At 44.6% G+C, this 14,119-nt stretch overlaps 1 protein-coding gene across 7 annotated transcripts in view; it reads right to left on the bottom strand.

Moving 5' to 3' along the window:
• The window catches only part of LOC147011308 (sentrin-specific protease 6-like), a 136,084-nt gene that overhangs the window by 62,740 nt on the left and 59,225 nt on the right, over nucleotides 1–14,119 (bottom strand). For all 7 annotated transcript variants that reach the window (XM_085857593.1, XM_085857591.1, XM_085857592.1 and 4 more), the window contains one exon: nucleotides 6,981–7,162. In XM_085857593.1, the coding sequence (XP_085713719.1) occupies nucleotides 6,981–7,162 (182 nt within the window). The remainder of the gene's footprint in view (nucleotides 1–6,980; nucleotides 7,163–14,119) is intronic.

Here is a 14,119-nt window from a genome sequence, read left to right as displayed (position 1 = left end):
GGACTCCAATGAAGTTGTAGAGACATCTCAAGGATGATCAAAGTAAATTGGATGCACCTGAGCTCAATTTAGAGTGTCATCGCAAAGGGGTTGAATACTTATTGACTTAGGACATTTCAGCTTTTCTTTTATTAATTAATTTGTAAAAAAATTCTCAAAACATTTTTTCACTGTCATTATGGGGAATTTGTTTTTTTACAAATTAATGTGTAGATCAGTGACCATTAAAAAAAAAAATTAAATCTATTTTAAATTCAGGCTGTAACAACAAAATGTGAAAAAGGTCGAGAGGTGTGAATACTTTCTGAAGACACTATAAATATCCTCAAGCATGAACTGTCCCCAATCCCATCAGCCCTGGCCAAGGCTGAAGGAGAGATGAACTTGACCCCAAAGGCGGAGCTGATCAGCATCTTCATCGCAGGACTTCACACACCCCTGGAAGTTCCAGATGCTGATATGAACACATGTGCTGATAGACTGTCATGCACGGATCCAAGTCTCATGGTGACTACGTTTATGTGTCCATACAAAGAAATGACGTCACTTTATAGAGCATACAAGAGTTGTTGTGGCATTTGATCAGTATATCGTGGAGCGGCCAAGAGCCAAAAATTTAGCTTGACCCCTCCACACTTTAGAACAAGGCAAATTAGGTATCGTTGGATTCGTTAGGATGTCTACTTTGTGAAAAACGATGTTTTACAGTCAGATTCCAATTAAAACATGGCCATTTAACCCATAAAAAAAATTGAGAATTTTGAAATATCTTCATAATTGTTATTTTGGCACTTATAAAGATTGAAAACGTGGTAACATCCCATTAATTCCTTTCTGCCAAGTACACTCTCACAATATTTGGGGTTGAAACCCACTTTAATGGGACGACTGAGTTCAAATGCGAATGCTGTCAAACACAGAGTTGTTTGCAATGGATGCAAAATATCATCGCTCTTGCTATTCGCATTACATCTCGCTTAACAATATTAAAGCTGCTAGTGCCAAGGTTGATAAATCTGACAATGCGTGTGCCTTCAAAAGTTTGTGTAAGGACATTGAAGAGACTGTCCTGTCCAAAACCATCTCTATCACAACCGTGTCTGTCCTGAATAAACTATTGGTTGCTATATCAGCAGAGGTCAACTCTAAAACCAACGAGTCTTGTACTACATGGAGATTGAAGGAGAAATTACAGAAGCATTCCGGAGACAGGATTTCATTCATCGTCCAGCCTGGGAAGTCCGATCTTGTATGCTCAGGGGACATCACAGTTGCTGAGGCCTTGAAACACGTGAGGCTACAACTGCATGTAAATGAAATTTGTGAATGTGAACTCAAATCCTCTGATGTCAATTCAGAAGAGGACACTGTTGTCTTGCATAAGGCAGCTGGTATCGTCAGGAAATGTATCGGTGACAATACATTTCAATCTGATCGTTATGATTCTAGTGGGAATATGGAGACAAAAAAGTGCAAGGACTTTGTTCCGAATCGTTTGTACGATTTCATTGCATTGTGTACTTCAAAGAAAGACTTTGACAGCGCTACAAGCTATGAATCTGAGGCTGGCATGGGAAACATTGAAATGAGAGTTCTTGCAATATGTCACAACATGATTTCTCTCGTTTGTAAAATCCATACCCCAATAACATTTGGTTTAGGTGTCAAGCTGCACCACGACCATGGTAGTCGAGAACTGATAGATGACCTGTCCTCTCTTGGACACAGCATACCTTATGATGAAGTGCATAGATTCCTCACTGCCATTGCTTTGGACCAGCTGTCAACCATGTCTGACGTTCATATACCATGTGACATTTCTGTCTATGATCCTGAGAATGTTATAAAGACCACTGTTGATGCCGCAATTAACAATTTCGATCAAAATGAACAGACAATAGATGGAACGAACACTACACATTCAATGGCTGTGGTGTTGTATCAAAGGTCCCCGAGGCCAGAAGAAACACCTTGCATTCCAAGATCAAACCTAAAAACCCTAGATGCACAGAGCTGTGATGAGGATGAAAACGCTACAACAAACCCCATACCAAACCAGAACCATGTGTGAAATGGGAAGTCAAAGAACTGGATAAGTCTGCTAGTGATGTGGTACGAAAAGACTTGATTTGGGAAATGGCCCGTGCAAGTGCCCCTGAAACCTCACATGTTCCGGCTTGGGGTGGATTCAATTCTCTAGTTAGCAAGAGAGAAATTCCACTGACTCGAATATGGTATCTTCCATTCATTAATGCGCCACCCTCTGACTTCTCTACGATCTACACGACTTTGCTCAAATTGGTTGAAATCGCAACTGCATTGGGACAAGAACATGTTCTGGTCACTGCTGACGTGGCAATACATAGCAAGACTGAACAGATTCTCTGGACTGAGCCAGATCCCTTGGCTGGTCGAGTGACGATGAGGCTTGGTGGGATGCATCTCACTATGGCTTTCATAGCTAGTATAGGGAAGCTGTTTAGTGATGGTGGTCTCCACAACATGCTGACAGTACCTGAAGTGTATGCTGATGCGTCCGTGAGTTTGATGTTGTGAGGGAAGCAGTATGCCAGAGGTCGAAGAGGAATCAGACTGGTACACGAAGCACTGTTTCACTTGTTTCTATCAGCTGCCGAAACCTTTGCAATGAAAAACAAGTTGCCCTGGTTGGATGATGAGACCACACACACTTCATTGCAGATCTAGAGAATACCTTCAAAATACAATCCCCAGAAGTCTGCACTGCTGTGTGTCAGGAGATTGAAATGCGCTTGTCATCCTTTCTTCTCAGTACAATGAAGAAGTTCAAAGACACAGGAAGAGAACAATCAGCAACATTTCGTTACTGGATTAGCTTTCTGGATGCTGGTGACACCCTCTTGAAGTTACTTTGGGCAGACCGTGAGGCTGATTTTGAAATGCACCTTCCCGCCGTCCTTGAAGTCATACCGTACTTCTTCCTGGCAGGCCGCAACAACTATGCATGATACACCCCAGTCTATGTTGCGGAAATGCGTCACTTGGAGGTGTCAGCTCCACGAATGTTTCAGCACATGTCGGAAGGTGGTTTCGTTGTGAAACGCTCAGAAAGGACTTTCAACTGCGCTCCTATGGATCAGGCTCTCGAACAGAGTATCAATCGCGAGGCTAAAAGCCAAGGTGGTGTCATCGGTTACACACTGAGGAAAGGAGCCTTAGATCGCTGGCTGCTGACCCGCCACATAACCGGGGAATACGCAGAATGATTCAAAGAAATGTGTACACCTACCAAGTCCAAGAATACACATGAAGAACTTGGACGTGCTCGAGTGACCAAGGACCAGAATGATGTTAAAGTCATCAAGGAATACATCAAGGAACAATGCCAAGATCCATTTGACCTGGAAAGTGTGGCAACCTCCTGAGTTAATATAACTAGTGGTCAGGTGGCATCAGAAGAAGTCAAAGAGTCGATGAATGGAGTGCAACAAAAGGGTCGGGAAATGTTCAATCAGTTCACAAAAGAAAGGCTTGGGGACGAAAAGAAGAGGAATTTCTGGGATCCAATCCCCAAGACAGTAGTCAAAACGTTTTCTGCTATGAGGAAGTGTCTTTCCAGTGATAAGGATAGGAAGATAATGATCGATATGGAGGTACTCTTCAGAAGACTGCTTGCAGCGTCAAAGAACCGTGACGTGGATTATGCACAAGGTCCTCTCCTACGAACTGGCAGCTGTTCCACGACGATGGTTCGATGAGGAAAACCAACAAAGCAGATCTTGCCAAAAAGCTGGAAGCAAATACGGATGAAATTCTTGTCCTTCCAAGTCAGAATTCCCCAACGTCATCGCAGTCTGCTGCATACCGCATTGATGGCATGGCAATGTGTCAGGCCCTGAACGAGAATCATTTCAAGACTTTCAATGATCTTGGAAAGGTGGTTCTGAACCGAACTGTGCATCTTCTGAAGAACAATGACATGGATCCTTCCATTGACGTTGGTCTTTGACCGGTACGACAGAGAACATTCAATTAAGTTGACTGAACGACACAAACGAGGAATGATGGATTTCCTCTCAGGGAACAGGGACGTCCCGAACTACAGGAACTTCCTCAAAACCAATACCAACAAGGCTAGTCTCGCTTCATTCATCTGTCAGTACATCTGCGACAATGGACAAGATCTCCTGCCTGCAGATAAATCGGTAGTACTGGCAGGTGGATTTGAAGATGGAGAAGTGGTCAAAGTTCTGAATGAAGTGGGTGTGTCCAGTCTTGAGCGGTTGTACAGCACACAAGAGGAGGCGGACACTCGTCTGGTATTGCATGCAATCATGTTATCGAGAGACCATCCAAGGATAATCATTCGGTGTGACGACACGGATGTCCTGGTCTCGTTGGTGTATTACTGGAGCGGGGAGCACTGGCCGATGAAGTATATATGCATGCTGGGCACTCAGGGAAATTCGGCTCAACGGAACGATTCATACCTGTTCACCATATCAGTACCAAACTCGGCAAAGCAGCATGCAAGTCCTTACCAGCCGCGCATGCTCTGTCAGGATGTGACACGACAAGTGCTCCATACAGACTTGGAAAGCGAACGGCATATTCAACTCTCACCAAAAATTCAGATGCCTTACAGGGCCTGGAAGCATTCCAAGATGTGCCTACTTTCCGAGATAACACAAGGCGATTTGTCCTTCTCATGCATGGTAAAAAAAACTAAAAATCTCAGTTCACTGAATGAGCTTCGTTTCGTACTCGACACCACCACTGATAAGCCCGCATCGATACTGCCACCAACAGATGATGCCTTCGAACAACATGTACAGTATTGCGGGCCCAATACCAAGTAGCAGTGTGGTGTCAGAGTCACGTCACAAAACCTGAGAACATGAACCCAGTTGGCCATGGTTGGCATGTGAATGCAAAGGATGAACTGCGTCCAACAATGTACCAGAATGAATCGGCACCAGCAGAGGTTCGAGACCCAACTCATTTGTACTGCACTGACAAAGGTTGTCGCGGACAGAAATGCCAGTGTGTCATTGCTGGACTTGAGTGCATTGACATTTGTTCCTGTGGTGGAGAATGTGAGAATCGGCCGGAGATAAGTGAGGTGGCAAATGGAGATGAAGTCGGAGATGATACGGACATGATGGTGTAAATAGTGTGTTAAAACTTCCCCCCGATTGTGGGCTATTTTGGGCCAGCTGAAGTGGGTTAACCCCAAATATTGAGTGTACTTGGCAGAAAGGAATTAATGTGACGTTACCAAGTTTTCAATCTTTGTAAGTGCCAAAATAATAATTATTAAGATATTCCATAATGCTCAATGTTCTATGCGTTTTATGGGTTAAATGGCCATGTTTTAATCAGAAACTGACTGTAAAACATCGTTTTTCATAAAGTAGACATCCTAACGAATCCAACGACACCTAATTTGCCTTGTTCTAAAGTGTGGAGGGGTAACTCCTTAAATAAGGCCCTTTTTTTGGCCTCGACCACTCCACTAATATTGGGGAGGGCTCGATCAAGGCAGTGACGCCGTCAAAGCGATTGGGCAAGAAGAAGCCAATTTGCAAGATCGATGGACACGTGTCCCATTCCCACAAGTTTGGAGCCATTTCATTTCCTTGGATGAAAACGAGGCTGAGCTTGACAAGTTATTGTTCGATGCCATCAAGAAGAAAGGTAAACATCAATCAGAACAATACGAGCTGGCAACAGGAGGCAGATTCTCTGATGTTACAGGTGCAAGGTCAAGGAGAGACGATGTCAGGGTTCAAGGTAATTAGGAGGAGGCAGACACCAGGCTGATGCTCCAGTCAATGAAGGATACCTAAGACTGCAGGTCATCTGTTGACACACTGATGTCATGCTGCTTCTGGTGCACTTCATAATCAACAAAAGCAGCTGAAATATGGATGATCTCTGGAAGGTCAAAGAAGCAGAAATATTACCCAATACATGCAGTGTTTGAGAGACTTGCACAACTTGTGAGGTATAACCTGCTCAGCTTCCATGCACCAACAGGTTGTGATACAACCTCTTCCTTCAATGGCTATGGGAAGAAGTAGTGCTGGAAACCGTTCAAGAACCAACTACTCCTTGTCAAGGGAATGGGTCGTGACAGAGAACTCTGTCCTCGTGAAGAGCTTGTGTGTCACCTGTATGGCACACCTGAGCAGCCAACCGTCAACCATGCCAGGCTCCAACTCTTTGGTAATGCCAAGAATGGTCTGGATAAGCCACCACCAACAAGCGATGCCATGGAACTTGACGCACTGCATGCGCCAACTACCACGCAAAGATATCTCATCTCCCATTGACACCTCGGCTTGGAAGGAGTCGTCTGAGGATGCGATGCGATGCGATGCGATGCGATGCGATGCGATGCGATGCGATGCAGCTGGCCAAAGACTCATGCAGATAAAGATGTACGTGTTGGCCTTCAAGACACTTCATTTCCCCTTCTTTCATTGGCACACAGACACATCATATCGATGCAGAGTTAATACATATTGTGGCATCGGCATAATGGCCAGTTACCAGCATCATTTGATTAAACTGTACGTTTTCATGAAAAAAAAATACTCTTGTTTCATCACACCATATACATTAAAGGTATGACATAAAATTTAAGAGTCTGGGTACATCTACATCGTAATAAATATATTTTTTAAACAATTATATACATTCAATGAGGTTTAAATTCATGTAAAATCCCTCAAAAAATGCCCATTTTGATCGTATTTGACCTTGAAATTCGAAATAGAGGGTGGGATCCACCCACATTTACTTCCTCATCCTATGAATGAATGATCTAGCGTGGTTGCCTGCGATTAACAAACAATGCCATAAAAAACGTAAAATCCCATATTGGCTGGTCCACTACAACAAGAGTGAATGAACTGAAGTTAGGTACCAAGCAAGACGGTGTCCTCCTCCCCCTCCCCTTAATCTACACAGGCAGGGCATTTACAATTACAACCCACCTTGACATCTTCTGCCGACCCAATGAGACGCATCCTTCCTTCGTGGTCTGTTAACATTCTGAATAGTTTCAATCCATTGGAGCGGCGCTCACTTTCAAGAGAAAGGATTGACTGAAGATGTTGCAAGTCACTTGGATCAAGAGGGTTGTTCAGAATGAAAATAATGCGTCGTTCTCGTTCATCTACGCAACAGAAAAAAAAAAGAGAGCATTTGGCTTAATCCCACCAAGAATGAGTACATGAATAAATGAGAACGGCACTCGGTAGAGCGCGTACCTCAAACAGGCTGAACAGTTTACATTTTGTATTCCACTGATAGGCCGGATCTGGAACCGGGCGTGAACCAAAATCAATTCAGATCGTTCTCGTCACCTAACCACTTCATGCACCAAATTTTGTCATAACTCGTCCACAACTTTTTGAACTATCGTGCTGAGAGTTTGAAATATTGGCCCCATCTCACAATGGTGAAGAATCACGTTAAAAAAAATGAATTTTTTTAATTCTCTTAACCAGATCTTCACCAAAATCAAATCAATTAGTCCTCATGCCACATCCAACGTGTACATCAAATTGTCGGAATCCTTCCACAACTTTTTGAGATATCCTGTTCACAGACAGGGGTGAAAACATAACCTCTGTCCACCTTTGATGGCAGAAGGAAGTAGAGTTCATCGAACATGATACCTCACACAGTGTTCAATACTATAAAGGTTCTTGGAAGTATTATGAAGGTGATTTGTTTTTTATATTCTTCAAGTTTACAATTGATTTCAAATAAAAGGTTTGAAAACATTTAAAGAAATATAAATAAAATAAATTTCAAGTTTTACCACTGTTTTTCCAGCATCTATGACATTAGTTATACTACATGGACAAAAGTATGCGGACACCCCTTCTCATTAGTGGATTCGGCTATTTCAGGCACAACCATTGCTGACAGGTGTATAAAAAAAAAATCAAGCACACAGCCATGCAATCTCCGTAGACAAAAACATTGGTAGTAGAATGGGCCGTACTGAAGAGCTCAGTGACTTTCAATGAGGCACTGTCACAGGATGGCACCTTTCCAACAAGTCAGTTCATCAAATCTCTGCCATGCTATAGCTGCCCAGTCACTGTACGTGCTGTTATTGTGAAGTGGAAATGTCTAAGATCAACAGCTCAGCCGCGAAGTGGGAGACCACACAAGCTCACAGGAGGGGAACGCCGAGGGCTGAAGCACATAGCGTGGAAAAATCGTCTGCCATCGGTTGCAGCACTCACGAGCGAGTTCAAAACCGACTCTGGAAGCAACGTCAGTAAAAGCACCATTCATCGAGAGCTTCCTAAAATGGGTTTAAAATGGAAAAAAAAAAAAAAAAAAACCATCGAACGAGATGCAACTCCCAATTAACACAGGCCTAAAGGCCCAGTCACACCTTGCCGTTTTAGCCAACGTATGTCGATTTTTGAAATTTTTTTCTAAAACGCTGGCACACGTTGAATACGGTATGGGTAAGTTTTGATAACATTGAGAGCACGCTGAAAAACACTGCCATACGTCGTTGTACTTTTCGGTTGTCCTCAAATTTTTGCATGCTTGAAATTTCACGACGTATGCCGGCGTATAACTCACACGTTCCGCTACGCTGGCTACAAGTTGTATGCACGGTCTGCGATCGTTGACAGACGTCAACACATGCTACTTGTAAGTTAATCATAAGTTGAGACACGCCGAGGTAATGTTTAGCGTACCCGAAACTTATTTCTAACCTATAATTAACGTGTTGCTGGCACGTTATGCGATCGTTGCCACACGTCGACAGACGTTACTTTTAAGTTACTCATAGGCTGAAAGACGTTGGTATAATGGATCGTCCTTGCGCCAGCGTCCACGGCCACGGCCAGGACACTTATTTGCAGCATTCTTCAAACTTTTCTTCGGCATGACGAGGATGTTCACACTTCGATGTCTAGCTTGGCTGTGATTCCAATTGTCCATTGGCAGCGTCTATTTAAAATAGTCGAGTTTGAGCGTTTTAACACGTTCAGAGGAAACGCTTCAAATTTCCAAACCCCAGCGTCAAAAAACAAAGGCGAGTGACAGCAATTTAAATCGTTCATTGTAAACAATGAAAATAGTTGAGTGGTACCGTTTAAAAGTCGTTGAGTGTAAAAAAAATCCAATTGTTGAGCGCAAGCGTCTACTTTCAATAGTGGAGTTTGAGCGATTTAGCACGTTCAATAGAAACGATTAAAATTTCCGAGCGCCGGCGTCAAAAAACAAAGGCGAGTGACAGCAATTTAAATCGTTCATTGTAAACAATGAAAATAGCTGAGTGGTACCGTTTAAAAGTCGTTGAGTGTAAAAAAAATCCAATTGTTGAGCGCAAGCGTCTACTTTCAAGAGTGGAGATTCAGCCATTTAAATTGTTGAGTGGCAGCCTATGAATAGCAAACCCCACGTCACCGGCAAAGATAAACTGCCGCACGATATGGATAAGTTAGGCTATCGTTGGGCATAGTTTGTGAACGCCGGCTACAAGATAATTAGTCGTTGGTATACCGTATCTATAAGTTATCGAAGCGCTCTATGCACATTATTAGAACATTGTGCATTTGTCCAACCCGTTATGAATAGACCTAAATCGTAAAAACAAGCCATAGCTCATTGTTGAAAAAGCCCCATAAAAAATTAGCCGCGAAGAACTTCGAACAATGGTGCAAAGATGTCTCCTACCCGTGGACACGTGGACGCAAGGAGGATCCATCATAACCCACACCCTCCCCCTCACACTCACCTACTACTGCCAACATGAACAAACTACTACTAATACTAATACTGATAGTGATACTGGTACTGTTACTGCTGACATGGACATCGACTCAAAGAACACTGTTGGGTTCCCCTTTTATATACCAATTCCCAAAATCGCTGGGAACACGTCTTTATATGGCAGTTGTAAGCTAGAAACACGTTCATTTATTTTTTTGTCGACCGGAAGACGTCATTGCAATACGTCTACATACGTCAATGTGTGTTGGGACTACGTAAAGAATTGGTTCAAAGCACGTCAAACATAAGTTAGAAATAAGTTTCGCGTAAAAAAGACATTACCGCGACGTGTTTCGACTTATGAGTAGCTTATAAGTAGCCTTTGTGGACGTGTGTAAGCGTCCGCATATCGTGTGTACAACTTATCCCCATCGCATGCGGAACGTGTGTCATACGCCAAGTACGTCGTAAAATTTTGAACATGTTTAAAATTTCTTGACGTACTCTACTTACTACGACGTATGATAGCGTACTTTAGCGTTCTACTCACGTATACCAAACTTACTCATACCGTATTTGATGTGCCCCAACGTTTTGGACACATTTTTATTAGGTCGGCATACGCTGGCAAGATCGCCAAGGTGTGACTGCAATGTTGACACTTCCATTTCTACGGCAGTTATGATTCGAATCGTTGTGCGTCAGCCTTTTAATAGGCTACGTCACGACATCGTCGGCGATGCGTGCAACGCGCTATGCCTAAGTTAGACTATCGTTGGGTATAGGTTGTGTAGGCCGACAACAGATTCAGCATTCGTTGGTATAAGTTATCTATAACACAACGGAACGTTCTGTGTCCGTTACTAATGCGTTATACATAAGACCAAGTCGCTATGAATACGTCCAAATCTTAAAAAAAAAAAAACATCAAAAGTTCAACGTAAGCCAGCGTTTTACATAAATTTTAATACGTTGCCATCGCTGGCTAAAACGTCAAGGTGTGACTGGGCCTTAACATATGACTGTGATGAATTGAAGGATGTGACGCGGTGATCACATGTCGCGCGGCTCGCACACGGGACAGATAAAACCGAGATTCCGCGCGGTCGGTGGGATTGTCCCTGGGGCATTGTCATTTACGGCGGTGGTTCACTTGGTGCTCGTTGAATGGTAAGAATTGAGAGTATACAGACTCCGTGCTAATTGCTGATTTATTTTGCGGTGATCGACTGCACGTGTATACCTTGCTGCACATGCACTCCTTGCTGCACATGTATTCCCTGATGTGTCTGTAGAAGCGGCTTCAATCAAGTGAAATAAAGCCTACACTCCGAAGGTTTTTCCCTCGCATTCATTTCAATTTATTTCACTTGATCCCTTCGGCTCCCTCAACCGACGATGGACAAGATCTACAAGCCGGAGAGGTTCGATGCAGACCCAAACGCCACTGACTCGGAAATGAAATGGTCGCATTGGTTCCGTTCCTTCTCACACTATCTGACCATTATTGAAGAGGGAGCCGACAAATTGGCCGAACTTGTAAACCATGTCTCGCTCAGTGTATTCAGGCTTTTCTCGGAGTGTGACACCTACGACGCAGCGATCGACGTGCTGTGGGCGCTCTACGTGAAGCGCAAAAACGAGGTATACATACGACATCTTCTCAACACATGCAGGCAAGCAGCCGGGGAGACAATCGATCAGTTCCTGCAAGCTCTGAGGCAGTTGGGCAAAGACTGCAGTTTCCGGGCTGTAACCGCCGAGGAACACAGAGATGAAGCGACCAGAGAGGCGTTCATCCAAGGGCTCAGGTCAGCCCCCATTCGGCAACGCTTACTGGAGAAAGCACAACCCACAATTGAAATGGTAGCAGAGCAGGCCCGAGCTATGGATATGGCTCAGCAGCAATCTGAGTCATATGGGACACCGGTGTTGCTAATGAACGCTGCTACGGCGGAAACTCAAGGAACCCCCCCGGGACACCTCCAACACTGAGGATGGAGATAAACTCGAGGAATCGGATACCCAGACCTCGTCAAACTCCTCAGCAACGACTTCGGTTGGTAAATGCTTCTTTTGTGGGTATAAAAGACACCCCTGAAACAAATGCCCCGCCAGGGATGCCACATGCATGAATTGTGACAAGAAAGGGCATTATGCCAGGGTATGCAAATCTACTCTTAGAAGAAATAAACCCACTTCTGCGGCTCTCTACTCACAAAAGAAAGTAACAGCAGCTTCACCGGGGAATCTATCCAAAGTTATCATCAACGTACGAATTAACGGGCATATGGCTGAGGCTCTGATTGATACCGGTAGCTCTGAAAGTTTCGTCAACAGCTCGCTAGTGAAGGGCAGGAAATGGAAGATCCACCCGACAGACAATATGGTATGCATGGCCTCAACATCACTACAGTCCCGCGTACGAGGGTACTGCAATGTTGAGTTGGACGTAAAAGGGTACACGCATCGGGATGCAAGGGTACTGGTGCTTCGTGATTTATGCGCTGATGTAATTCTGGGTCATAATGTCCTCAAGCAGCACGCGAGCGTCAAAACACCCTCTGGAGGAAGCAAACCTTGTCTAATTCTAAATGCTCTGACCACCACAGAGGTATCGTCCCCCCTGCTGTTTGCTAACTTGTCGCCGGACTGTAAACCGATAGCGATCAAATCGTGACGATATACCACTGCCGATATGAACTTCATCACTTCTGAGACCAAGCGATTACTGGAAGAAGGTATTATAGAACCGAGCGATTCGCCATGGCGCGCGCAGGTGTTGGTGACCAGCAGCCAGAACCATAAGAAACGAATGGTTGTCGATTACTCTCAAACGGTCAATCGCTTCACCCAACTCGATGCCTACCCTTTGCCGCGCATAGACGAGATGGTCGAACGCGTGGCCAATTACAAAATATTCGGCACCATCGATTTGCGAAGCGCCTATCATCAAATTCCCATTCGAGAGGAAGACAAACCTTACACCGTGTTCGAGGCAGGTCGATGCCTCTATCAATTCAGGAGGATTCCGTTCGGTGTCACTAATGGAGTAGCTTGTTTCCAACGAGTTATGGACGACATCATCTCGGATGAAAACCTCAAAGACACTTTTGTTTACGTGGACAATGTCACGGTGTGCGGTAAGGATCGGGGGGAACATGATATGAATCTGGACAGATTCTTGAGCATTGCTAGAAAATATAATCTGACCCTCAACTACGAGAAATGCGTATTCTCGGCAAGGTCAATTAATCTTCTCGGCTACACAATAGCCAACGGCACGATAAAGCCCGATCCTGAACGATTGCACCCACTTCGTGAGCTACCCCCACCTCATGACCTGCAGACAATGCGTCGGGTGATCGGGATGTTCGCTTACTACGCTAGATGGATCCCCCAATACTCCGAGAAAATATATCCCCTAGTGCATTGCAAAAACTTCCCACCAGATGTCGCTGTTGTAAAAGCTTTCCACAGCCTCAAAGATGATATCGGTAATTCCGTGGTATTAGAATTATCGATCGACAGCTCGGTGCCGTTCGTGGTGGAAACGGACGCTTCCAATCACGCGATCGCCGCGACGCTCAATCAGTCCGGTCGACCCGTCGCGTTCTTCTCGAGAACTCTCTCTGGAAGCGAGCAGAGACACTCGGCAATAGAGAAGGAAGCGTACGCTATTGTTGAAGCCCTACGTAAATGGAGGCATTATTTACTGGGCAATCACTTCACACTCGTCACGGACCAGCGATCCGTTGCCTTCATGTTTAATGGGAAAAATAACGGGAAAATTAAGAATGAGAAAATCATGAGATGGCAGATAGATCTATCTTGTTATAGTTACGACATTGTTTATCGGCCCGGGAGGGAAAACCCTGCTGCAGACACCTTCTCTCGGGTCTACTGTTCGGCGACAATCAGTCGGGCTTTGCAAGACCTCCATGTGTCTCTGTGCCACCCGGGGGTAACCAGAATGGCACATTTCGTGCGCAGACAAAACCTTCCCTATTCTATCGAAGATATTAAACAAATGAATGCTTCTTGCCCTGCTTGTGCTGAACTAAAACCCAGATTCTATGGCGCCGCTCCCGGCAGATTGATCAAGGCCACTTCTCCCTTCGAGAGACTAAATATCGACTTCAAAGGACCCCTGCCGACCGAGACAGACAACAGATACATATTCACTGTTGTTGATGAATACTCAAGGTTCCCATTCGCATTTCCATGCTCGGATATGACCTCGGGCACTGTCGTGAAATGTCTGTCTGACCTCTTCGCTATGTTTGGGAAACCTTCGTACAGACATTCAGACAGAGGGCCGTGTTTCATGTCGGCCGGGCTAAAACAGTTCCTATTTGAGCACGGCATAGCAACTAGTCGA

Source organism: Eptatretus burgeri, chromosome 15 (genome assembly GCF_056783735.1).
Source record: "Eptatretus burgeri isolate ZD-2024b chromosome 15, Ebu_testis_v1, whole genome shotgun sequence".
NCBI lineage: Eukaryota > Metazoa > Chordata > Myxini > Myxiniformes > Myxinidae > Eptatretus > Eptatretus burgeri.
The sequence above is the reverse complement of the archived record's forward strand: the minus strand, read 5'-3'. Positions and strand labels throughout refer to the sequence as shown.